Source organism: Pseudophryne corroboree, chromosome 7 (assembly GCF_028390025.1).
Source record: "Pseudophryne corroboree isolate aPseCor3 chromosome 7, aPseCor3.hap2, whole genome shotgun sequence".
NCBI lineage: Eukaryota > Metazoa > Chordata > Amphibia > Anura > Myobatrachidae > Pseudophryne > Pseudophryne corroboree.
In genome coordinates, this window is record NC_086450.1 from 10674586 (window position 1) to 10702279 (window position 27694).

Consider the following 27694-nt stretch of genomic DNA (forward strand, 5'->3'; position numbering starts at 1 on the left):
AGGGAGCTGCTTGGTGCACTCTCTTACCCTTTCCTTTGCCTCGGGGCAGATATGACTGTCCTTTTGCCCGCTTGTTCTTATAGGAACGAAAGGACTGCGGCTGAAAAGACGGTGTCTTTTTCTGTTGGGAGGGGACCTGAGGTAAAAAGGTGGATTTCCCGGCTGTTGCCGTGGCCACCAAATCCGATAGACCGACCCCAAATAATTCCTCCCCTTTATATGGCAATACTTCCATATGCCGTTTGGAATCCGCATCACCTGACCACTGTCGCGTCCATAAACTTCTTCTGGCAGATATGGACATCGCACTTACTCTCGATGCCAGAGTGCAAATATCCCTCTGAGCATCTCGCATATAAAGAAAAGCATCCTTTAATTGCTCTATAGTCAATAAAATACTGTCCCTATCCAGGGTATCAATATTTTCAGTCAGGGAATCCGACCAAACCACCCCAGCACTGCACATCCATGCAGAGGCGATGGCTGGTCGCAGTATAACACCAGTATGAGTGTATATACTTTTCAGGGTAGTTTCCAGCCTCCTATCAGCTGGATCCTTGAGGGCGGCCGTTTCAGGAGACGGTAACGCCACTTGTTTTGTTAAGCGTGTGAGTGCCTTATCCACCCTAGGGGGTGTTTCCCAGCGCGCCCTAACCTCTGGCGGGAAAGGATATAATGCCAATAACTTCTTTGAAATTAGCAGTTTTCTATCGGGGTTAACCCACGCTTCATCACACACTTCATTCAATTCCTCTGATTCAGGAAAAACTACAGGTAGTTTTTTCAGACCCCACATAATACCCCTTTTTGTGGTACTTGCAGTATCAGAGATATGCAAAGCCTCCTTCATTGCCGTGATCATATAACGTGTGGCCCTACTGGAAAATACGTTTGTTTCTTCACCGTCGACACTAGATTCGGTGTCCGTGTCTGGGTCGACCGACTGAGGTAAAGGGCGTTTTACAGCCCCTGACGGTGTCTGAGACGCCTGGACAGGTACTAACTGGTTTGCCGGCCGTCTCATGTCGTCAACTGATTTTTGTAACGTGCTGACATTATCACGTAATTCCATAAACAAAGCCATCCATTCCGGTGTCGACTCCCTAGGGGGTGACATCACCATTACCGGCAATTGCTCCGCCTCCACACCAACATCGTCCTCATACATGTCGACACACACGTACCGACACACAGCAGACACACAGGGAATGCTCTTATCGAAGACAGGACCCCACTAGCCCTTTGGGGAGACAGAGGGAGAGTTTGCCAGCACACACCCAAGCGCTATAAATATATAGGAACAACCCTACAGAAGTGTTGTTTCCTTTATAGCAGCTTAATATATCAATATCGCCAAAAAAGTGCCCCCCCTCTCTGTTTTTTTACCCTGTTTCTGTAGTGCAGTGCAGGGGAGAGTCCTGGAAGCCTTCCTCGCAGCGGAGCTGTGCAGGAAAATGGCGCTGTGTGCTGAGGAGATAGGCCCCGCCCCCTATTTCGGCGGGCTCTTCTCCCGGTGTTTGTGAGACCTGGCATGGGTTAAATACATCCATATAGCCCCAGGGGCTATATGTGATGTATTTTTAGCCAGAACAAGGTATTATCATTGCTGCCCAGGGCGCCCCCCCCCCCAGCGCCCTGCACCCTCAGTGACCGCTGGTGTGAAGTGTGCTGACAACAATGGCGCACAGCTGCAGTGCTGTGCGCTACCTCATGAAGACTGAAAAGTCTTCTGCCGCCGGTTTCTGGACCTCTTCACTTTTCGGCATCTGCAAGGGGGGTCGGCGGCGCGGCTCCGGGACCGAACTCCATGGCTGGGCCTGTGTTCGATCCCTCTGGAGCTAATGGTGTCCAGTAGCCTAAGAAGCCAATCCATCCTGCACGCAGGTGAGTTCACTTCTTCTCCCCTAAGTCCCTCGTTGCAGTGAGCCTGTTGCCAGCAGGACTCACTGAAAATAAAAAACCTAATAAATTTTTCTAAGCAGCTCTTTAGGAGAGCCACCTAGATTGCACCCTGCTCGGACGGGCACAAAAACCTAACTGAGGCTTGGAGGAGGGTCATAGGGGGAGGAGCCAGTGCACACCACCTAGTCCTAAAGCTTTTATTTTTGTGCCCTGTCTCCTGCGGAGCCGCTAATCCCCATGGTCCTGACGGAGTCCCAGCATCCACTAGGACGTCAGAGAAAAAGGCATTCCGGAAGAGGTCATTCCTACCCTGGTCAAAGCCAGGAAGGAGGTGACTGCACAACGTTTCACCACATGTGGCGAAAATATGTTGCGTGGTGTGAGGCCAGGAAGGCCCCACGAAGAAATTTCAACTCGGTCGATTCCTGCATTTCCTGCAAACAGGAGTGTCTATGGGCCTCAAATTGGGGTCCATTAAGGTTCAAATTTCGGCCCTGTCAATTTTCTTCCAGAAAAAATTGGCTTCAGTTCCTGAAGTCCAGAAGTTTGTCAAGGGAGTACTGCATATACAACCCCCTTTTGTGCCTCCAGTGGCACTGTGGGATCTCAACGTAGTTCTGGGATTCCTCAAATCACATTGGTTTAAACCGCTCAAATCTGTGGATTTGAAATATCTCACATGGAAAGTGACCATGCTGTTGGCCCTGGCCTCGGCCAGGCGAGTGTCAGAATTGGCGGCTTTGTCTCACAAAGCCCATATCTGATTGTCCATTCGGACAGGGCAGAGCTGCGGACTCGTCCCCAGTTTCTCCCTAAGGTGGTGTCAGCGTTTCACCTGCACCAGCTTATTGTGGTACCTGCGGCTACTAGGGACTTGGAGGACTCCAAGTTGCTAGATGTTGTCAGGGCCCTGAAAATATAGGTTCCAGAACGGCTGGAGTCAGGAAAACTGACTTGCTGTTATCCTGTAGGCACCCAAAAAACTGGGTGCTCTTGCTTCTAAGCAGACGATTGCTAGTTGGATGTGTAGTACAATTCAGCTTGCACATTCTGTGGCAGGCCTGCCACAGCCAAAATATGTAAATGCCCATTCCACAAGGAAGGTGGGCTCATCTTGGGCGGCTGCCCGAGGGGTCTCGGCTTTACAACTTTGCCGAGCTGCTACTTGGTCAGGGGCACACCCTGGCTGAGGAGGACCTGGAGTTCTCTCATTCGGTGCTGCAGAGTCATCCGCACTCTCCCGCCCGTTTGGGAGCTTTGGTATAATCCCCATGGTCCTGACGGAGTCCCCAGCATCCACTTAGGACGTCAGAGAAAATAAGAATTTACTTACCGATAATTCTATTTCTCGTAGTCCGTAGTGGATGCTGGGCGCCCATCCCAAGTGCGGATTGTCTGCAATACTTGTACATAGTTATTGTTACAAAAATCGGGTTATTATTGTTGTGAGCCATCTTTTCAGAGGCTCCGCTGTTATCATGCTGTTAACTGGGTTCAGATCACAGGTTGTACAGTGTGATTGGTGTGGCTGGTATGAGTCTTACCCGGGATTCAAAATCCTTCCTTATTGTGTACGCTCGTCCGGGCACAGTATCCTAACTGAGGCTTGGAGGAGGGTCATAGGGGGAGGAGCCAGTGCACACCACCTGATCCTAAAGCTTTTACTTTTGTGCCCTGTCTCCTGCGGAGCCGCTATTCCCCATGGTCCTGATGGAGTCCCCAGCATCCACTACGGACTACGAGAAATAGAATTATCGGTAAGTAAATTCTTATTTTTTCTTGCGATGCCGATCTCGCATCGGCATCGCAAGGACTATACACACGGTGCGATATGCACTAGATTTTCTTATGCTTTTGACTATACAGTGGGGCAAAAAAGTATTTGGACAGCCACTGATTGTGCAAGTTGACCCACTTATAAAGATGAGAGAGGTGTGTAATTTCCATCATAGACTTCACCTGTGGGAGACAGAATCTGGAAATCACATTGTATGATTGTTACACTATTTATTTGTTTATTCTTGTGGAAAATAAATATTTGGACAATCAAAAAGTAGAACTCAATACTTTGTAATATAACCTCGGTTGGCAATTACAGAGGTCAAACGTTTCCTGTAGTTCTTGACCAGGTTTGCACACACTGTAGCAGGTATTTTGGCCTACTCTTCCATGCAGATCTTCTCTAGATCTGTCATGTTTTGGGGCTGTCGCCGGACAACACAGACTTTCAACTCCCTTCACAGATGAGATCTGGAGACTGGCTAGGCCACTCCAGGACCTTGAAATGTTTCTTACGGAGCCACTCCTTAGTTGCCCGGGCGGTGTGTTTGGGGTCATTGTCATGCTGGAAGACCCAGCCACGTTCCATCTTCAATGCTCTTACTGAGGGAAGGAGGTTTTTGCCCAAAATCTCACGATACATGGTCCCATTCATCCTCTCCTTAATACAGATCAGTCGTCCTGTCCCCTTTGTAGAAAAGCAGCCCCAAAGCATGATGTTTCCACCCCCATGCATCACAGTAGGTATGGTGTTCTTGGGATGCCATTCATCATTCTTCTCCCTCCAAACACGGCAAATGGAGTTTATACCAAAAAGTTCGATTTTGCTCTTATCTGACCACATTACATTCTCCCAATCCTCCTCTGGATCATCCAGATGGTCACTGGCAAACTTTAGACGGGCCTGGACATGTGCTGGCTTAAACAGGGGGACCTTTCGGGCGCTGCCGGATTTCAATACATTACGACGTAGTGCGTTACTAATGGTAACCTTTGTGACTGTAGTCCCAGCTCTCGAGGTCATTGACCAGGTCTCCCCGGGTAGTTCTGGGCTGATTTCTCACCGTTCTCAAGATCATTGATACCCCACGAGGTGAGATCTTGCATGGAGCCTCAGGTCGAGGGAGATTGTCAGTGATCTTGTATTTCTTCCATTTTTTTATAATTGCGCCAACAGTTGATCTCTTCTCACCAAGCTGCTTGTCTATTGTCGAGTAGCTCATCCCAGCCTTGTGCAGCTTTACAATTTTGTCCCTGGTGTCCTTAGACAGCTCTCTGGTCTTGGCCATGGTGGAGAGGTAGCAGTCTGACTGTATGAGTGTGTGGACAGGTGTCTTTTATACAGATAACCAGTTCAAACAGGTGCCATTAATACAGGTAACGAGTGGAGGATAGAAGAGCTTCTTAAAGAAGAAGTAACAGGTCTGTGAGAGACAGAAATCTTGCTGCTTGGTAGGTGTCCAAATATTTATATTCCACAAGAACATACAAGTAAATGGTTTAAAAATCATACAATGTGATTTCCTGTTTTTTTTTTCAGATTCTGTCTCTCACAGTTGAAGTGTATCTATGATGGAAATTACAGACATCTCTTATCTTTTTAAGTGGGTCAACTTGCACAATCGGTGGCTGTCCAAATACTTTTTTGCCCCACTGTAGTCAAAATCGAAAGAAATATTGCACAGTGTGTACACACCTTTAGTTTGAGAGTCCATACTTTAGTGTTTGATGACAATTAATAAAACCTCACGTAGATTTCTGGATCATTCTTCTCAGCTTGCTGCCCAGACAACGGAACACTTAGGAAACGGTTGGTTTGGTGGTTGTGGCTGGTCTCATCATCCTCTCCCAATGCGTTCACCCCTTTGCTGCTCAGGCACCAGCCTTCATCTGAAGTGGCGCATGATAAGATCTGGTTCCCGGCGGCTCATTTACACAAGTGGTTAACGAGTCTAACGCTACAGCAAACACTTTTTCCGCCCTTTCTTCCCCACCCCCAGGAGAAAAATCTTTATACTGAATGTATGGAAAACATTATTGAAACAACAGAGTATTTATATAAAAAAAAGCACTGTACAATGATTATGCAACTATGAACAAAATTAAAGATTTTGTTTCATCCAAAAAGAGAATTTGGGGAGTAAGCAAATAAGACCCTGTCACACACGCTGATGGTTTAAGTTTATACAAAAAGTGGAAAATAAGTGTACCGTCGGCTGGTACTACATATATATATATTTACAGCTTTATACAACACAGTAAGCGCAGTTACACGTATCTAAACAATCACCCAATTTACACAAAGTGTCGCCTCTTCCAGTTTAAAAAACAGCAAATTGAAATGCAAAAGAAAACAGTTTATATACAGTAGAAACCTCAGTCTGAATAGCTTATATACAAAACTCATGGCACATCTATAAAATACTATTATTTTGTATATAATACTTTTTTTCTTCTTCTAAATATTCGTCATAAAAAGGTCATTATGTTCTGTCCATGCTACACCGGTATCTACACCCATTTATGAGAACACTGTGTCCCCTTTATCATACTGAAAACCACTAATATGGTCAATAATAAGCAATTTACACATGATACATATCCCTGGTGTGCCGAGTTACATATTACATATCCGTGTCAGAAGTGCAGCGGTGTAATGTGTCAAGAGCAACTCTGTATCCGCTGAAGGGAGAGAGAAAGATTTAGAGAGAACGATCGGGCATACAGGAGTTTGGGACAACATTCTCATTAAAGCCGCATCAATTCCATACGGTATAATTCACCACATGTATAGGCCTAAGCTATATATATGTAATGAATAGGTGACTGATGCATTGCAGTGCATAATAACGGCTGGTTCACCTCATGGTGTCCATGTTTATAACCCCTGGCGCAGCCTCTATTACTAGAGATTAGAAATGGCAGTATTCACTTAATTACCAGTTGCTGTAATGCAGGTTGGGCGTTTGCAGTCACACAATTACTTCATACAAGAACATTCTCTTAGGGTTTGTCCGGTTCATATCACACATCCATATTGTGACCCTATACTGACACACTGTGTGCTGTAAATACACAATGTAGCGCTTGTGGTACACAAACACAGGGCATTCAGACTGCACACTGGCAGCACATAACAGCCCCATCAGGACCTCCGTATATTGGTGAAACACCATTTAATACAATTACTGTAATTAGTCGTCTACTAGATAAATCCACACAGACTACGTACAAAATTTCCTGCCAAAATGCAGTTTCCAAAATCAAAACATACAATGAATGTAATACTCCGTAATGCTTTAGATGCAGGATATGAGCAATGTTATAACATAGATTTCAGCTGTCAGAACAGATTTTCCCTATCAGGTATCAGTGTCATTAGCTGCCTTGTTGCATTTATGTTACATAATAATGTATAACACAAGCGCCATGGGGAGGGGTTAGTTATTTTCTTCTAGAATACATGAAAACAATGAACTATGTTGGTAAATAAGCCCCACGCGGACTCTATACCCCGGCGGAGAGGTTGGCAGGAGGACAGTATGGTATACAGCAATACGCTACCTTCCATCTCTCTCACGCCAGGCATGACCTACAGGAGGCTGCTGTAGAAGACACTGCTTTACTACACAAACTGTACGGTACTCCGCCAAGCGTTTCTCTCCATTCATCAAGCCTTCGTATTGGGCTTATGGGTAAGGGGCAACGCCGCCTTTGTATTATGCCATGCATATTGAACAATCCAGTTCCCCATCCAGGCAAACATTGGAGGGAACCATTTTTTTATATTAATTGAGAAATAAAAATACATTATTCTTTTTTTTTTTCTCTAACTATATTCACCTTTTTAATGAATAAAGCCCCTTAATCCTCCCAGCACCAGGTAAGGGTTCGCTGAACTTTGCACATCTGCGATCAGAGGAATTAGAAAACCTGCACCCAGGAAGGCTACGTGCACGGTGTTACATTTGCCTATCCTGTTTTTGCCAGGGATGTAAAGGCAAAGTGTTCCTTCTAGTCACCAACTGATAGGTTCCATAAAGCTGTGTCCAGTCCAGTGAGAGGATTCACAACCGCAGCTAAAAGCGCAGAAGCAGCGCAGCAAACTCAGCTGCTGCAAGTGTGACGGGAACACTACTCTGCAGCCGCACCAGCAGGAGAGGACACAATGATCACAATAAAGAGAATGTTCATTAAACACATTAATCTGTTTCAGATAATCCGTCCCCTCGCATCGGCCAATCCAAAGTGTAGCAAGAATGGCTAAAGAGAGGACATCCCATCGCCTCTAGCCTGCAAGCTGCCATGGCGTCACATAAGAAAGCGTCTACCAAACGCTACAGTATTAATAACAACTTCTGGGGCCTGAGTTGCACAGTGCAGAAGTCAGGAACAGCGCAGGGTGGTGTGTGTTTTTGGACAGTAACGTCAATGATTTTCTATTACATCTAGAACAGGCATGTCCAAACTGCGGCCCTCCAGCGGTTGAGAAACTACACATCCCAGCATGCCCTGACACAGCTTTAGCATTCTCTAACAGCAAAACTGTCAGGGCATGCCGGGATGTGTAGTTTCACAACAGCTGGAGGGCCGCAGTTTGGACATGCCTGATCTAGAAATTATTAAAATCATCTGCCAGAAGTGTGTGCACTTTCACAGCAGTGTCGTAAATGTCACAATGACAACGTCACGGACTGTGCTGCCGTATAGCTGATAACGAATGTGGGGTAGTTAGCTGCTATTGGGATATTGAGGGATCCTTCCTTCCCTCTGTACAACAGTCTAAGGGGCAGATGTACTAAAGCGTTGGAGAATGATAAAGTGGAGATAAACTATCAACCAATCAGCTCCCGACATTTTTTTCAAACATACCCTGTAATATGGCAGTTAGGAGCTGATTGGCTGGAATGATGAGGCCTATTTGTAAACAAGTGATAAAAAAAGTTACGTATGATAAGTGGTGCTCCAGCCAATCAGCTCCCAACTTTCATTTTTGAAACTCATGTCAGGAGCTGATTGGCTGGAGCACCATTTACCATACGCAATGAGTGATCACTTTCTCTCTCTCCACTATCACTCGCTAAGTGATAGTGGATCTCCCCCTAAATAAAACAAAACACTAGTATTGGATTTATATTGATATATTTATATTTTATCAATTTTATTGGTTGCGCGTGAGGGATTGTTTTTCTGGTTTTAGTTGTACATTTTTGGGAAAATGCCAGGTGGGATCTTACAATAATACTATTACAATGCTATGTACTGTAAATACAAAATATTGTGTGCGCTGCCCTAAAACGGTTCCGAAAACTTGTGACGCGGCCCCTCAACGGATCATAGAGCCCACCACCGATATAGGGCTTACAACCACGGCACACCGTGATCACCAGATGGAAACGGGCTACAAGAGGGGAAATTAGGATCTCTTGCACCTTGTTCATGGGGGGCACCGGCCATACAGCACAAATACAATCGCTGACCCAAATTTCCTTTCCAGTCTCCTAGAATTGTCATATACAATGAATCTCAATATAATTATTACCAGGTCTATGAAAACCACAGCAGATCATCTAACCGCTGCATACTCGTTACTAAATGCAACTTGTTCAAATTAATTCCTCGATTTGATTTTTATACAATTAACCGACAACAATGGAACGAGTTTTTCTGTAACATCTACATACAACAGCGAGGAAATAACACCACAATTGTATGCGCCTCTTCCAGTACAATCACAACCGTAAAACCAGTTCTAAACTAAGACCCCCATTCTGAGTTGTTCGCTCGCTAGCTGCTTTTAGCAGCATTGCACACGCTAGGCCGCCGCCCTCTGGGAGTGTATCTTAGCATAGCAGAATTGCTAATAAATAATTCTTTGCAGTTTCTGAGTAGCTCCAGACCTACTCCTAGACTGTGATCAGCTCAGTCCGTTTAGTTCCTGGTTTGACGTCACAAACACGCCCTGCGTTCGGCCAGCCACTCCCCCGTTTCTCCAGACACTCCTGCGTTTTTCCCTGACGCCTGCATTTTTTTGCAAACGCCGGGAAAACGCTCAGTTACCACCCAGAAACGCCCCTTTCCTGTCAATCACTTACCGAACAGCAGTGCGACTGAAATGCGCCGCAGGATTCACAGCAAATCTACTAAGTTTTTAGTTAAATAACTAAGCGCATGCGCCCTGCGTGCCTTGCGCATGCGTAGTTTGCAACAAATTGCAGCATAGCAAAAATAGTCAACGAGCGAACAACTCGGAATGACCCCCTATGTTCTATTAAATATGGAGTAAATGAAGCCTTTTGTGTACATGACTAAGGAATAGGAGGCAGGTTAGACTAGATTATTCCGTAGAAGTCATCAGAGGGATATACAGGAGAATTCTGAGTCAGCTGTGTAACATAAGGAGAAGGCTCTGATAGACATTCGTCAGATAGCATCTGATTGACCCTGTTACACCAATTTGGTGTATGACTATTTAATAAACAAGGGCCGGAGCATCCTGGGAGCTGTAAAAGCTTTAACCGTTTGGTGCCCAGTCTTATCCAACCACCTACAACCCCAAGGTATTCCCTGTGGAGCCCTATGGACCCTGACGAACAAAATTAATTTATAACGAGAACTCATTAAGAGAATAAAAATGCAATCATATTGCTGACAGAGGGATAGGACAATATGGCAGAGTGGGGCCTCTTGTGGTTCATTGCCAGCCGTCCAGCGTTCCGCTGCTTCACACGGTGATATAGTGATAGATCTCTCTCTCTCTATATCAGGCACTCCACAAATTGCACAACACAGTGCTTTTCTTGGTGCCCTCCTAGGTCAATGAAGGCCAAATATACTGTATGCAAAGCCACAGGCGGCACTCACTGGTCTTCTGATAAGAAATCACAGCACACACACAGCTTGCTCAATGTTTCAGTCAAACTTTTTTTTTACTAATATATATATATATATACACACATATACATATACACACACACACACACCATTGAACATAAGGAGAAAAGGAGTTAAGAAAGTTCCAATGACTTGATAACTATATAAAATAGGCTTACTCGCACTCAATCTCTACTAACACTTTTTGAGTGTGCCCTGAAAACAGCATTACAGACAGGCCGGTTTATGGCCTTGTTCCCGCAATTACGCGCTAATACTTGAATGTAACATGTACACTTTCAAAATGCAACACAATACAAGTACAATAATTTGTATTGGCAAACGTGGAATGCATCTAAAGTACACGCAAGTTTCATGCCTTTTACACGCGCGAGCGGACAATAAGGCTGCAAAGCACAGATCACAATCGCTGGCGACGATGGTGCTAGCACAATGTGCAGCATACTAAAGGAATATGACCAAGACAGTATATCCAGAGGGTGTATGACCTCTTGGGAGCCGGCACACTAGATGAGGTTCTGTGATAAGTACAAAGATATCATAAGAAGAATCTCTCAGTGACTCACATATAGGTTATTGTGACAATACACAGAGATAAATATGTCAACTAGCCTTCAACCTAGAGGAAAAATTGGTCTGGTGTGACCAGGAAGACCCGCCTCGCATATATATATATATACATACATACACACACACACACACACATATATACATGACACACATACACATATACATATATATGCATGTATGTATGTATGTATCTATCTATCTATCTATCTATCTATCTCTTACAGAGATATTCTTATTACGATAGCTTTGTCTCATTACTTCTCAAAGAACCTTCTCTAATGTGGCAGCACCAAAGAGGTCATATCATACATTTACTGTTTCTAGTGCAGTAATTCCTCCGTTATATACATCTGTGCGCCCGAGTGTCGCCGCTGTAATTGTTATGACTAAAGCAATGCTCAGAGGAGCATAACACAACAAGGCATCGGTTTAGGGTGTGATCGGGTATTCCCGAACATGCAGCTCAGCCCTACATTAAAGGGTTGAGCTGCATGTCCGCTCAAGATTGGTAAACACTGAACGACGTGAGGAAGCGCGCATCATTCATCAATATCACCCCCATACGCACTGGACGATTTCAGGCTAAAAACAAATAACTTCATAAAATGTCGTTATGGTTTATTTTTTAGGCAGAAATCACCTAGTGGGTAACCACCTAAAGTCCAGGATAACAGGACATGATCAGGTAGATGTACAGCCCAATATTATAAAAGGGTTTACTCTCTTCTGGATCAAACTCAACCACTGTTTGCTTAAAGACGGCATGTCCATGGGATTTACAATTCAAATCAGCTATATACAACAGCTAGGTGGGGTGTAGTACGGCTGACCGCCGGTCAGCTTACAGACGCCGGGATCCTGGCGGGGAGGGGCGGAGTGCAGCAAGCCCCTTGCAGGCTCGCCACGCTGCGGGCTCGGTGGCGACCTGCGGTCGCCACAGGTTCTATTCCCACTCTATGGGTGTCGTGGACACCCACGAGTGGAAATAGTCCCTGTTGGTCGGCATGCCGACCATCGGGACAGTGACCCGTCAGGCTGGTGGAGGAGGTCATGTGACTGTCGGTCAGCTGACCGGCGGTCACATGAATACCACCCGCCAGGTGTACATATACAGGTTGAGTATCCCATATCCAAATATTCCGAAATACGGAATATTCCGAAATACAGACTTTTTTGAGTGAGAGGGAGATAGTGAAACCTTTGTTTTCTGATGGCTCAATGTACACAAACTTTGTTTAATGCACAAAGTTATAAAAAATATTGGCTAAAATGACCTTCAGGCTGTGTGTATAAGGTGTATATGTAACATAAATGCATTCTGTGCTTAGATTTAGGTCCCATCACCATGATATCTCATTATGGTATCTAATTATTCCAAAATACGGAAAAATCCCATATCCAAAATACCTCTGGTCCCAAGCATTTTGGATAAGGGAGACTCAACCTGTATATTATTACATGTCACCTAGAAGATAAAACTACCATGGTGCACAAATTAAAAGGAACGTGAAGAGGGCACAAACAATATATCCTATGACTACTGAAGTGACGACAGGATTAGAATAAAATCACATTGCTAGTTTCACATTATAGCAACAGAATTTTCAGGTCATCACAATAGAAAACGGTTTCTTCAATAGCACAGTTTTATGGACACGTGAAATTAATATTGAAGAATATAGGTGGTCATTCAGAGTTGATCGCTAGCTGCTTTCGTTCGCTGTGCAGCGATGAGGCAAAAAATCGGCACTTCTGCGCATGCGGCGCAATGTGCACGCGCAAAGTAATTTTACAACTATGTAATTTCACACAAGGTCTAGCACCACTTTTCAGTCGCACTGCTGGCCGCAGAGTGATTGACATGAAGTGGGCATTTCTGGGTGTCAACTGACCGTTTTCAGGGAGTGTGCGGAAAAACGCAGCCGTGCCAGGGCGAGCGCAGGGCGTGTTTGTTACGTCAAAACAGGAACTGAATAGTCTGAAGTGATCGCAAGCGCTGAGTAGGTTTTGAGCTACTCTAAAAATACACAAAAAAAATTATGCCGCCGCTCTGCAAGCCTTTCGTTCGCACTTCTGCTAAGCTAAAATACACTCCCAGTGGGAGGCGGTATAGCGTTTGCACGGCTACTAAAAAATGCTAGCGAGCGAACAACTCGGAATGACCACCATGGTTCATTGGACAGGACAAGCAGGTACATTACTAGCACTTAGAAACCAGATTTAGCCAAGTCAGACTGGAGCTACATTACATACACACTACAAGGCTGCAACACAATGATGCAAATATGACAATGGCACAACCTATACTAACGCTAAGGATTGTAATTGCCATAAACCTTTTGCTCTCATTTCTGAATGTGACCCCAAGTAAATAATTTGCATTGACAGCGCGAGTTGCCCATTGCTTTTGTCTTTGATACTTGCTGTGGCAATTTCAGATTGCAACGCTAAAGGTGTCTTCTTGCAAATGCATGCTACTATTCTCCAACACTGATAGGCTAATAACCTATCGCAGGGAATGAACACGCTTTCACTTCCCACTGACAGAGGACGTTACAAATACAAAGATAAATAAAGGCTTCTTCAATGTAACATTCCAGGCCTACCCGTTCACAAGTCAATCACACTCCATTATAAGGCAGATGTATTACCAACTTACGGTTTAAAGAACAACCACACGCAAACGCAATAGAAGTCACCGTCAGCATGTAATATATATATTCAAGTCAAAGCATTATTCAGCAGAATATTTTATTTTAAATGAATGGTGTGTTTATACCCAACGTTCACTCCTGACACAGGATGCCACGTTAGGCGTTCTGCAGAGGAGTCAGACAGACACTGAGGTTGTATAACCAGACCTGACTGCAGCCCCAGTCTCCAGTCCTGTGCATTAGGACACTGTTCTATAGACTATGGGAGAAGCAGGTCTGCAACAGCGGCAGTACTTTTCCATTAGAGCATCAGTGAAATGTCAGGATAACACTGATTTATTTGATCTTCATGGTGGTGGTTTATTGATCTATTAAATTTAATTAGTAAAAAAAAAACAACCCACAACACACCTTAACCTGAATAACAAAACCTCTGTACCCCGTCCTACATCAGCCCATGGCATTATTCTCCGGGAATCAACACCCTAACGCCCCCCGACTTGATGCAGTAAAAGTGTACAGACAGTGCCAACTGTGGTTTCTCCCCAGAGAACGGTCTGGCATCACCAATATCCACACAGGGTCCCAGACACTGCAAATCAGCAGTTGTAGTAATTAAATGAGGGAGCAGTTTTCAGAATATTTAAAGTGTTTTTAACATGACAATTCAACAGGGCTATTTCTGAATAGAAAAGCACGGGTATGTGTGACAACATTAATTACTGCTGATCTTTCTGGCTATAAAAGGCAATGGCCACATTTTTGATGTACATGTTACCAGGAGAAATGAAACACAAAAACTGGATGAAATGTAAAGGGCCCCTTAGGGGATAGATTCATTCATGTCTTTCTATGATTTGTTAGTCTGGAAAACCAAGTTGCATTCATTACATCACACTTCTTACAACATTCTATTCCAGTCCAGCTGCACAGCATTCTCAGAGGCCATAACGTAACAGAACTAATAGCGACGGATGACCTTTGTACCCCGAACCGTTGCTAAATTTTCCAGGATACCCCGACAGCTGCTGGTCTATTTCATCGCAGCTCCCAGCGCGGTAGGTTGCCGATACCAGTCTTCTAATCAGTTTGTCAATGACAGAAATTGGCAGAGGAAATTGCGTCGTTTTCTCGTTCCATGCAATAGGGGACAGTCTCTAGGATCTGCCTGAGAATGTAACAAAACAAATCTCCAATATACTCTGATTACAAATGTAGGATTTTACAGAAATTAAATTCAGTTATATATACTTATATATATGAAAAAGTTAAAATAAAATAAAAATAAAAAGTTATATACAATCGCTAATAGCACATGAGCACAAAGACCTACACACACACACAAAGTAAAAAAATGTTCTGATGCAAATAATACATCATAGTTTTAAAATACAAAATGTATTTCAAATAGTACATGATAACTCTACTCAACATAAAATATTTTACAAGACCAACAAATCCCAAACACAAAGTAAGCTTCTGTTAAAGGTCGCTGTGAGCAGAGGATATAGAAAACCAATGGCCACACAAAATAAACATTGCAACAAGGCCGTTACAACCATTGTAAAATGGGGAAAATTTGCGGTGCAATTTTTACTTTTGTTTTTCTCTCCATCCTTTCCAAATTGGGGCCAGGCAGTGAAGACAGAAAATAAACTTTTTTTTTCTTCCATAAATATACACGTGGAGTCAAACATTCCACAATAGGTTGCTGGTGATAGGGATTTGAGTTTAAAGAGATACAGTACAAATAGAATTGAACTCAGTTTTTTTAAAATTGCCCAGAGTTTCATTGTTCCATGGGTGCTCAGACAATGGGTTTCTCTCTAGATACCTGGGTATGTATGTTACAAATTAATATTTTGCAAGATTTGATGCTGCAATGAGGAGTGCTTCATTTACTTTCTTCCGTCCTTTAAAACTTTATCAACTGTACCTTGGTGTGCTTAGAAAGGTCCACCCTTCCATTAATGCACAACGGCTCCACGTAGTAACTTGTCAGTTGACCGCGAGTGGCAGCTGGCTTTGCACAACAGTCCGAAAAGAATAAAAAAAACAATATTGACAACGTCTGACTGCTCCAAAAGGGAATAACCATGGTGTTCCTCCAAATGCCGGTACTTCTAACACACTGGAATCAACAACTTATCAAGCTTCCTATTTTCCATATCATTTGAATGAATTATGCGTGGGGCGGACGTCGAAGGGTACAGGTGTTAGGTGGAGCAGGGCAGAGACCCCAAAACTACAGTATAAATTGTACTAAGAGCCACATCAGTGAAAGAGAAGCCTGAACGCATTGTATATACACAAGCTCTCCCTTCACCAATAGTGCGAAGCGAACATAGGAAGGACAAAGCAGAAGAGCCAAGTAACAAAACGTACGATTAAAAAAAGAACATAAAATAAGTTTGTCGTCTTCTTGATCTTGAAAGATGTAATTTACTCACTTGGGAACGGAGGAAGGAGCTGGGAGCATTCACAGCTTAATGCAGAAGCACGGATGAATGAAATCCTTTAGTCGCTGTCAGGCAGTTTTGCATAAAGGGGTAATATAGAAACAAAATGAAAATAAAAAAGTTCATCTGGTTATGGGCCAACCAGTCTCTCCTCTATAGGCGTTCATAACCCTAAATGTATCAGCCCCTCAGTCAGATTTGTGGCAATAAAGGTCTTTAAGTGCTTTCAGTTCTTCAATCAGTGTCTTGTTTTGATTTTCCAGGACCGCTACTCTGTTCTCTAGACACTTTACATACTCTTTCTTTTTCCGGCGGCATTCCCGAGCGGCTTCCCTGTAGGGACAGAGGCAGATTCAGATTATGCGGCAAGTTGGTGAATACATCTCACTACAAACAAGTGCTGGACATAGTGCTAGCCAAACAGAGCGGCTTGCCAGATGTAAAGTTCTAACGCTAACTTGGATCCACTAAATTCTTCATGTGACCGGTTTATGCCCATCTATATCATTAAGGGGTCTTGTCTACAATAATTTTGTTGTACTTTTTTTCCTCAGCAGAGATTATAATTGGAAATAAGAGTCATAAAAACAATGAAACCACTTATTTAAAAATGAAGTGTAAGATCCATGATTATCTCTTATACAGCAACATGTACTATGAATATATAAAACCTAAATATACAATAATATTATATATGGTTATCAGAGTCGTGCAGGAACCGGATGTCAGCAATGATCGTTTTGCCCATTTATACTCCTCCTAGGAGTCTCACAGCCAATCAGAGCATGTTTTGGGGACCCTAGGAACATTTTTGCACAGATAAAATAACACTTTTAGATTTTATATATGATAGAAAGAAACCCAATGTATCAGAATCCATCTAATAGTTTCAGCTTTTAAAAACTAAGTGTTATGAAAGTTCCAAGACTTGAAGACAACTCCCCAACTTACAACCAGGGTAAGAGGTACAGTCCGTATCTGGTGTATCATTTAGCTTAGCCAGCACTATAACCGTGGCGCCCTACAGACCACCATCACAGTAAGTCTGAAATACCCAGCAATACATATAACAGACACAGACATCTCTCTCTACTGCTGGATTGCAGAGTCCCTACCAGCGAACCATGACTGGCCAATAGGAAAGGCCTTCATCTGAGGTCAGAAGGAAGTGGATAATAAACCAAGCTAACAGAGGCTCTGGGAAGCGACACGTGACCTAAAGCGCGCTAGGTCTACAGTAGTAGCACAATTTTTTAGTTCGCCCAAAAAAGTGGAAAATAAGATTTTACTCACCGGTAAATCTATTTCTCGTAGTCCGTAGTGGATGCTGGGAACTCCGAAAGGACCATGGGGAATAGCGGGCTCCGAAGGAGGCTGGGCACTCTAGAAAGATTTATGACTACCTGGTGTGCACTGGCCCCTCCCACTATGACCCTCCTCCAAGCCTCAGTTAGGACACTGTGCCCGGACGAGCTGACATAATAAGGAAGGATTTTGAATCCCGGGTAAGACTCATACCAGCCACACCAATCACACCGTACAACTCGTGATACTATATCCAGTTTGACAGTATGAAAACAACTGAGCCTCTCAACAGATGGCTCAACCATAACCCTTTAGTTAGCAATAACTATTTACAAGTATTGCAGACAATCCGCACTTGGGATGGGCGCCCAGCATCCACTACGGACTACGAGAAATAGATTTACCGGTGAGTAAAATCTTATTTTCTCTGACGTCCTAGTGGATGCTGGGAACTCCGAAAGGACCATGGGGATTATACCAAAGCTCCCAAACGGGCGGGAGAGTGCGGATGACTCTGCAGCACCGAATGAGAGAACTCAAGGTCCTCCTCAGCCAGGGTATCAAATTTGTAGAATTTTGCAAACGTGTTTGCCCCTGACCAAGTAACAGCTCGGCAAAGTTGTAAAGCCGAGACCCCTCGGGCAGCCGCCCAAGATGAGCCCACCTTCCCTGTGGAATGGGCTTTCACTGATTTAGGATGCGGCAGTCCAGCCGCAGAATGCGCCTGCTGAATCGTGTCACAGATCCAGCGAGCGATAGTCTGCTTAGAAGCAGGAGCACCCAGTCTGTTGGGTGCATACAGGATAAATAGCGAGTCAATTTTCCTGACTCTAGCCGTCCTGGAAACATAATTTTTCAATGCCCTGACTACGTCCAGTAACTTGGAATCCTCCAAGTCCCTAGTAGCCGCAGGCACCACAATAGGTTGGTTCAAGTGAAAAGCGGATACCACCTTAGGGAGAAACTGGGGACGAGTCCTCAATTCTGCCCTATCCATATGGAAAATTAGATAATATGACAAAGCCGCCAATTCTGATACACGCCTGGCCGAAACCAAGGCCAATAACATGACCACTTTCAACGTGAGATATTTTAGAGCCACGGTTTTTAGTGGTTCAAACCAATGTGATTTTAAGAAACTCAACACCACGTTGAGATCCCAAGGTGCCACTGGAGGCACAACCGGGGGCTGAATATGCAGCACTCCTTTTACAATGTCTGAACTTCAGGTACTGAAGCTAATTCTTTCTGGAAGAAAATCGACAGAGCCGAGATCTGTATCTTAATGGAGCCTAATTTTAGGCCCATAGACACTCCTGCTTGTAGGAAATGTAGAAATCAACCTAGTTGAAATTCCTCTGTTGGGGCCTTTTTTGGCCTCACACCAAGCAACATATTTCCGCCATATGCGGTGATAATGTTTTGCAGTTACATCTTTCCTGGCTTGAATCAGCGTAGGAATGACTTCCTCCGGAATGCCCTTTTCCTTTAGGATCCGGCGTTCAACCGCCATGCCATCAAAACGTAGCCGCGGTAAGTCTTGGAACAGACAGGGCCCCTGCTGCAGCAGGTCCTGTCCGAGCGGCAGAGGCCATGGGTCCTCTGATATAATTTCTTGAAGTTCTGGGTACCAGGCTCTTCTTGGCCAATCCGGAACCACGAGTATCGTTCTTACTCCTCGCCTTCTTATTATTCTCAGTACCTTTGGTATGAGAGGCAGAGGGGGGAACACATAACCGACTGGTACACCCACGGTGTTACCAGAGCGTCCACAGCTATCGCCTGAAGGTCCCTTGACCTGGCGCAATATCTTTTATAGCTTTTTGTTGAGGCGGGACGCCTTCATGTCCACCTGTGGCCTTTCCCAATGGTGTACAATCGTTTGGAAGACTTCTGGATGAAGTCCCCACTCTCTCGGGTGGAAGTCGTGTCTGCTGAGAAGATCTGCTTCCCAGTTGTCCACTCCGGGAATGAACACTGCTGACAGTGCTAACACATGAATTTCCGCCCATCGGAGAATCCTTGTGGCTTCTGCCATCGCCATCCTGCTTCTTGTGCCGCCCTGTTGGTTTACATGGGCGACTGCCGTGATGTTGTCTGATTGGATCAGGACCGGCTGGTTTTAAAGCAGAGGCCTTGCCTGACTCAGGGCATTGTAAATGGCCCTCAGTTCCAGAATATTTATGTAGGGAAGTCACCTGACTTGACCAAAGTCCCTGGAAGTTTCTTCCCTGTGTGACTGCCCCCCAGCCCCAAAGGCTGGCATCCATGGTCACTAGGACCTAGTCCTGTATGTCGAACCTGCGGCCCTCTTGAAGATGGGCACTCTGCAGCCACTACAGTAGAGATACCCTGGTCCTTGGAGACAGGGTTATCAGCCGATGCATCTGAAGATGCGACCCGGACCACTTGTCTAACAGGTCCCCCTGAAAAGTTCTTGCATGGAACCTGCCGAATGGGATTGCTTCGTAGGAAGCTATCATTTTTCCCAGGACTCGCGTGCAATGATGCACCGATAACTGTTTTGGCTTCAGGAGGTCTCTGACTAGAGATGACAGCTCCTTGGCTTTCTCCTCCGGGAGAAACACTTATTTCTGGTCTGTGTCCAGAATTCGAAGGAGTATCATCATTCCGGCCATTACCTTGGTAACACCCTCGGTGCCATGTACAGTCCAAACGGCAGAGTCTGGACTTGGTAATGGTAATCCTGTACCACAAATCTGAGGTACTCCTGGCGAGGATAGTAAATGGGGACATGCAGCACAGCCTCCCTGCCTGAGGGAGTTGTCGGCAAGGCATATTTGAGGAAACGGCGGGGGGAAGACATCTCGAATTCTAGCTTGTACCCCTGAAATACTACTTGAATGAAACAGGGATCCACCTGTGAGCGAGCCCACTGATCGCTGAAATTTTTGAGACGGCCCCCCACCGTACCTGGCTATACCTGTGGAGCCCCCGCGTCATGCTGTGGACTCAGAGGAAGCGAGAGAAGAATTATGATTCTGGGAACAGGCTGACTGGTGCAGCTTTTTCCCTCTTCCCTTGTCTCTGTACAGAAAGGAAGCGGCTTTGACCCGCTTGCTTTTCTGAAGCCGAAAGGACTGTACCTGATAATACAGTGCTTTCTTAGTCTGTGAGGAAAACTGAGGTAAAAATATTTCTTCCCAGCTGTTGCTGCGGATACGAGGTCCCAGAGACCATCCCCAAGTAATTCCTCACCCTTATAAGGCAGAATCTCTATGCGCCTTTTAAAGTCAGCATCACCTGTCCAGTGACAGGTCTCTAATACCATCCTGACAGAATGGACATTACATTCATTTTGGATGCCAGCCGGCAAAATAATAGGATTTTGGTACTTACCAGGTAAATCCTTTTCTTTGAATCCATAGGGGGCACTGGAGTACTCTTGGGATATGGACGGGCGTAGCCGATCAAAGGCACTGAATATTCAAATTTAGGACTCTCCCCCCCCTCCATATCCCCAAGTACCTCAGTGTACTTTGCCAGTGTTTTTTACTGAGCGAACAGGATATAGAGAGGTTGACAATGGAGAATTCCTATAACATAACGGACAACCACAAAGTTGATCCGTAACCTTATTGTCAACTAAACAGTTGACACCTTAACCGATAGAACTTTATAATTTGAGCCAATTGGTGAAAATGTGTTACCATAAGCTCCTTTGAGCTTAATACCATCCAAGCTAAATTTGTTCACTAAGCTCCCTTGAGCTTAAAACAACCCAGGTAAAACTGCTCTGGGCGGGCGTCCAGTGCCCCCTATGGATTCAAAGAAAAGGATTTACCTGGTAAGTACCAAAATCCTATTTTCTTTATCATCCACTAGGGGTCACTGGAGTACTCTTGGGACGTACCAAAGCTTCCCTCGTGGGCGGGAGAGCTGTTTGATACTTGTAACAGTAGGCAGGCCAAAGCTAAATGCTGATGGCGCCACCATTAATAACGTATAACCGTGCACAAACGTGGTGCACTGAAGGCTATGTAGCCGCGTCGTAGCCGCTGCACGACCCGTTGGGTCTGACATTCCCACAGAACCTGTGGGATGAACTATTACTGACGTAGGCGATTGTAACTTAGCCTTAAAGTAAGTCTGATTTGTAGTCATTATTATCCAACTGGATAATGTCTGCTGAGAAACTGGCTAACCCCAGTTTGCAGTATCATATAGAACAAACAACGTATTCATATCACGTACTGTAGACGTTCGGTACATATATAAACGCGTAACGCGTGTACCACATTCAGAATTCAAGAATGTGCTGTCCACACAGGAAGCACTATTGGTATATTGATGTGAAGAATACGAAAGCGGATTTCGTCCGAAGATCTGCTTTGTCATGAGAAACTCAAATACGGTGGCTTGGAATACAAGGCACCCAAATATGAAAACAAAACCCTTGTCGAAGCACCATTGCCGAAGGCAAGGCTAGAAGAAAAATGTTTTCCAAAGTGAGAAACTTAATTCTCATTTGTTGTAAAGGTTCAAAAAATATGAAACTTAATTCCCCTTTGTTGAAAGGGTTCCAAAATATGAAAACTGTAATAAATCTGAACCCAACCTCAAATTGCCTGGCGCTGTAGGTAGGATAAATAGAGTCTGAACTTTGGTGACACCTTGTAGAAAGATGTTTACAGACGCAAATAGAGGCAAACGTCTTTGAAAATACGTTTACCACCCAGATACCTGCACTGTTAGTGCAGATGAACGCAGTTTTCCATCCCATCCCGTTTAACAGAATACGGGTACTTGAAGTATGATGTTGGAAACTTCCGAGGTTTACAACCTATGTAAGCACACGAAATGTTTTAATAATGAGCTGCCTTAAGCGGCTTACTATTTCGTTACATGGTTGGTATAACCGATACTGTAATGCTCTATTTTTTTTTAAGAGGGCGGTCTTATGGAACGTTTCACGAATTTGCGTGTCATCCTAGCGCAGGGGCCATGCTAATCTTCTCTGTATCGTTCCAATTTTAGTATATGTGCTGCCGAAGCTAGCACTGAACCCTCACCCCGTCAACCGCAGCTGCGGTACATAGATAATAGGTACATAGGTAACTATGGGTAAAAGAACGTTCCCTGATGTAACAGGTTGGACGTATTATGAGCGGGCCAAGATCGTGTGCAAGTATTCATTGAAAATTCGAGAAGCAAACTTCTCTGAAACCCATGAGATACCACCAGTATGACTGTGACGAACTGTCTTCTGATCCGTTTTGGCAACGAAGAAAGAAGCGGAAATTGGTGAAGCCAGATACACGATGCTGAATGACCCCATGAATGTGATGTACACATACTGAGCTTTTGTAATTGTGGCGAGATGCCCTCATGTATACTTGAGGGTAACCCCCTTCTGTGGACTTACATCTTAAACACCTGTGTATTTAATGTCCAGTTTTTAAGATCCAAACCCTGACGGGTGAGATCGTCTGTCTAACAGATGTCCACTCACGGATTGATGTTGACATTTCCCCATAATGGCGTTCTGAGCCATTGAAGATTTGAGTTACCTACCGCCTTGCCTTGCGGCTTATCGGTTCTCACTGGTTGTTCAGTATGCAACTGCCGTTGCTTTGTTTGACTGCTTAAGGGCAGCGTGAGCCAGGCATTAAAAACAAAATTAAATTACCTGAAACTCACGGTTGTTACTCTCCACGGAAATCTTTAGTAAAAAGTGAAAGATTTATTCGTGCTGAAGAGAAAACCAGAGTCTATCGTTGGTCAGACTGAAAGCGAATTATTTATTGCATTGTAAAATGTTCTAGGACATTTATCTATTGCATTGTAAAATGACCAGAGTTCTAGTACATTTATCGACAGCAATCTGTCGTGTTTAGAACCTTTGCGTTGATTTTAACTACAAATCCTGACTCTCTGTGACTGTCGTCTAGAGTATACGCACCCTTGTTCCTCTGTGGGACACGCGAGTGAAAGGTGGCGAACTAAATAGAAAACACATTTTTTTCTTAATAAGTAAATACACCAATGTACCGCTAGTGTGCGTGTACTTTTGTTCTTGCTGGTGTAGTAGGTAAAAGTCGTTGATTTACCGTATTTATAATCTTACCTAGGAATTTACATCGTTTAGACAGACTTAGATGTGATTGTTTTCAAACTTAATCTGCTACTGTAGTATACCTTAGTAGCGCAAGTTAGAGAAACTTTGTTAATACATAGTGAGATGAGCTATCATTCCAACATCACTGTAGCAAATACCGGAAGCGATAAGCAACGGTAGAAAAGAAATGCTAATGGTTGCTTGCAACCGCTAGAACCTGTGATGAAGAAACCGGACTGGGTAACTACGCATTGTGAAGATCAAATGCAATCATACAATTTTGTGGCTTCAATAAGCAAAAACTAACTGCAGAAAATCCATTTTCTAACTGTAATAAATGACTTGCTGCTTGATATTGAAACGGAGGTGTTTGATTTTGCTCAAACAGAGGGGAATAAGCGTACTATTGACTGGTTTATAAACCAGCAAAGACTAAATGACAACCTGCCAAACCGTTCCACAGAGGCAGTTTTGTCTTTAAGCTGTAAACAGCTGAGACCTATATAAGTTAAAGTCATGAAACCTCGCAAATGTAACATGTAAAAACGCGCTTCCACAATTGTAAAAGAGGTCATCAAACCACTGGCTTGCTGACTGTAACGTCCTGTCGTTACAAGGCGTGACTGTTTTTGTATAAAGGGATAAAACGCCGTAACAAATATACTGTATGCGGTAATGGCTGAATATCATAAAGGAATAAAAATTGCCGTTACAAGTATATCAAATTTAGGAGCAAACAAGCTCTGGCCTTGTTGCGCTTAACTAGCGACAATGAAAATAACCGGCGTTATCAGAAGCTTTCCAGCTATACTCTGCTGCTTCTTTTAACAGTGATCGTCATGGTTTCATACATAGATTCTAGCGACCCAAATGTATCCTGGGTTTTTATAATGTTTGACAGAAACTCATCAACCCATGACGGATCGCGTCCTTTTGGCAACCAATATGTATGGTTATCCAAACCCCCGCACTATCTGAGTGCTGGACTACTGTACCGTTCTCACTCGTATTTATCGGTGTGAGATTGACATAGAATCGTGCATTAAATTATAAGACCAGTGAAATAAACACTTTGGTACCCAAAAGAAAATTAGCCCTTTGGAAAGACTGTCTTTTGTTAGAGCTGGCGGAGTAATTCCGAGACTCCGATTACTGCTCTTTTAATTTGAATTGCCAATTTTATAAAAGTATTTTTAGTCTGCACTATAGCCTTACTTGCTATGTAGACAGACACCATAATAGGCAACAGACAGACACTTGCACGACTTAATGAAATTATTATATGGCATATATATATATATATATATATATATATATATATATATATATGTTATTGCTGAACTGCATATTTATATGTATGGTTATTTCTCTGTACGGAAATCCCTAGGAAACTAAAGTATTCTTTATGTGAAAAACAGTTCATATTGCATATGAAACCCGAACCAAATTTCTACTAACACCCCTGCGCCTTCTGGTGGCTTAGAGATGTAGGGCAGGAATGTTCTGGAATTATCTTGAACTAAAAATTCCCACCAACACCCCTGCGCCTCCTTGTGGAGTAAAGGTGTATTGCCGGAATGTTCAGGAATTATAAACTGGAAAAACAGCAATAATTAAAATGGCCGTTTTGCTTTCACTGAAATTCACAGTACAGGCAATTTATAGCCTTAATAGCCTTTTATACAGTTAATATATATAGCGTATATGTTCTTACAGATCTATTATACAGTAAACACATACACTTAGTTAACCTCCAGTTACTATAAATCCAGGCTGCAGTGAATGTATTATATTGCAGCCTTAACAGAAACTCTTAGGTTATGATACTCTTAGGTTATGATACTCTTAGGTTATGATACCCTTAGGTTATGATACTCTTAGGTTATGATACTCTTAGGTTATGATACTCTTAGGTTATGATACTCTTAGGTTATGATACTCTTAGGTTATGATACTCTTAGGTTATGATACTCTTAGGTTATGATACTCTTAGGTTATGATACCCTTAGGTTATGATACTCTTAGGTTATGATACTCTTAGGTTATGATACTCTTAGGTTATGATACTCTTAGGTTATGATACTCTTAGGTTATGATACTCTTAGGTTATGATACTCTTAGGTTATGATACTCTTAGGTTATGATACTCTTAGGTTATGATACTCTTAGGTTATGATACTCTTAGGTTATGATACTCTTAGGTTATGATACTCTTAGGTTATGATACTCTTAGGTTATGATACTCTTAGGTTATGATACTCTTAGGTTATGATACTCTTAGGTTATGATACTCTTAGGTTATGATACTCTTAGGTTATGATACTCTTAGGTTATGATACTCTTAGGTTATGATACTCTTAGGTTATGATACTCTTAGGTTATGATACTCTTAGGTTATGATACTCTTAGGTTATGATACTCTTAGGTTATGATACTCTTAGGTTATGATACTCTTAGGTTATGATACCCTTAGGTTATGATACTCTTAGGTTATGATACTCTTAGGTTATGATACCCTTAGGTTATGATACTCTTAGGTTATGATACCCTTAGGTTATGATACTCTTAGGTTATGATACTCTTAGGTTATGATACTCTTAGGTTATGATACCCTTAGGTTATGATACTCTTAGGTTATGATACTCTTAGGTTATGATACTCTTAGGTTATGATACTCTTAGGTTATGATACTCTTAGGTTATGATACTCTTAGGTTATGATACTCTTAGGTTATGATACTCTTAGGTTATGATACTCTTAGGTTATGATACTCTTAGGTTATGATACTCTTAGGTTATGATACTCTTAGGTTATGATACTCTTAGGTTATGATACTCTTAGGTTATGATACTCTTAGGTTATGATAGGCCATTAACTGCTTAACAAACTTTTGTTAACCCCTGCAGCCTTTTATATCTGCTGCTATGGCCATACACTCCCCCCTCACCCCCCCTTGCAGCTGTGCTGCTTGTAAGGTAACTTCCCATGTTACCTGCAGCGGTGCCGGGAGAGCAGGAGAACGCAGAGTATAGCTGCGGCGACTACAGACATCAGTGACCGGATATGGCGTCGTTGGCTGTCTGCCGAGTAGCTGGCTCGGGCGGCGCTGTGTACAGCGGTGGCCGGGTACCAGCGTTGTGAGAACGGCCGGCGTCTGATTGACGTGCGGCCGCTCTGAGCTGTGCTCCGGAGTAGCTGGCTCGGCCGGCGCTGTGTACAGCGGTGGCCGGGTACCAGAGTTGGGAGAGCGGCCGGCGTCTGTGTTTGACGTGCGGCCGCTCTGAGCTGTGGTTCCGTCTTAGCGATGGGAGAGCGGCCGCCGTGTGTCTCGGAGCTTACTTACTGTATAAGTGCTGGGAGAGCGGCCGGCGTCTGATTGACGTGCGGCCGCTTTGAGCAGTGCTCCGTAGTTCTGCCAAGTAGCTGGCTCGGGCGGCGCTGTGTACAGCGATGGCCGGGTTGGGAGAGCGGCCGGCGTCTGATTGACGTGCGGCCGCTCTGAGCAGTGCTCCGGAGTTCTCTCGGGCGGCCTGATCTGTATTAGTGCTGGGAGAGCGGCCGGCGTCTGTGATTGACGTGCGGCCGCTCTGCTGCTAGGTAGTGCGGCGGCTGGAGCGGGTGCAGGGAGATATTCAGCGGTATGCTGTAATAGCTGTGGTCAACATAAAATAAACACTTTCCCCACACTGCAGGGCGGCAGCGTGAGCTGACCGCCCTGACCCACCATTGTGCTGCAAGCTCCGTCCAGCTTGTGACCACTTCTCATGCTGGCTGTGACGGGCTTCTCAGTCATCTTGGCTGTGACGGAGCTTCTTTTTGTAAGCTCCGTCCAGTTGTTTTCCGTGCAGCTTGCAGTAACCAGCTGCCTGTGGCTGTGAGGGTGCTCTTTGTGAGGACCGACACGCCATGCGCTGCCTTATAGCGCCTGTGGCTGTGAGGGTGCTCTTTGTGAGGACCGACACGCCATACGCTGCCTTGCAGCGGCACCATCCCGGCCCCAAGTTTTTCCAGAAACTGGGACGGAAAGTGTAAAAATTAAAAATAAAAATCTT

At 44.1% G+C, this 27694-nt stretch overlaps 1 protein-coding gene, 1 non-coding gene and 1 pseudogene across 5 annotated transcripts in view; all 3 read right to left on the reverse strand.

Annotated features, from left to right (window-relative positions):
* Positions 1–15178: 15178 nt before the first annotated feature.
* The window catches only part of CREB1 (cAMP responsive element binding protein 1), a 162044-nt gene continuing 149528 nt past the window's right edge, over positions 15179–27694 (reverse strand). For all 4 annotated transcript variants that reach the window (XM_063932678.1, XM_063932680.1, XM_063932677.1 and 1 more), the window contains one exon: positions 15179–16591. In XM_063932678.1, coding sequence (XP_063788748.1) covers positions 16447–16591 — 145 coding nt within the window. In that variant the 3' untranslated portion in view covers positions 15179–16446. The remainder of the gene's footprint in view (positions 16592–27694) is intronic.
* LOC134946944 (U6 spliceosomal RNA) lies at positions 22479–22585 on the reverse strand. The gene has a single exon (XR_010182490.1). It is a non-coding gene; the product is annotated as a U6 spliceosomal RNA (small nuclear RNA).
* Positions 23191–23297, reverse strand: LOC134946911 (U5 spliceosomal RNA; annotated as a pseudogene).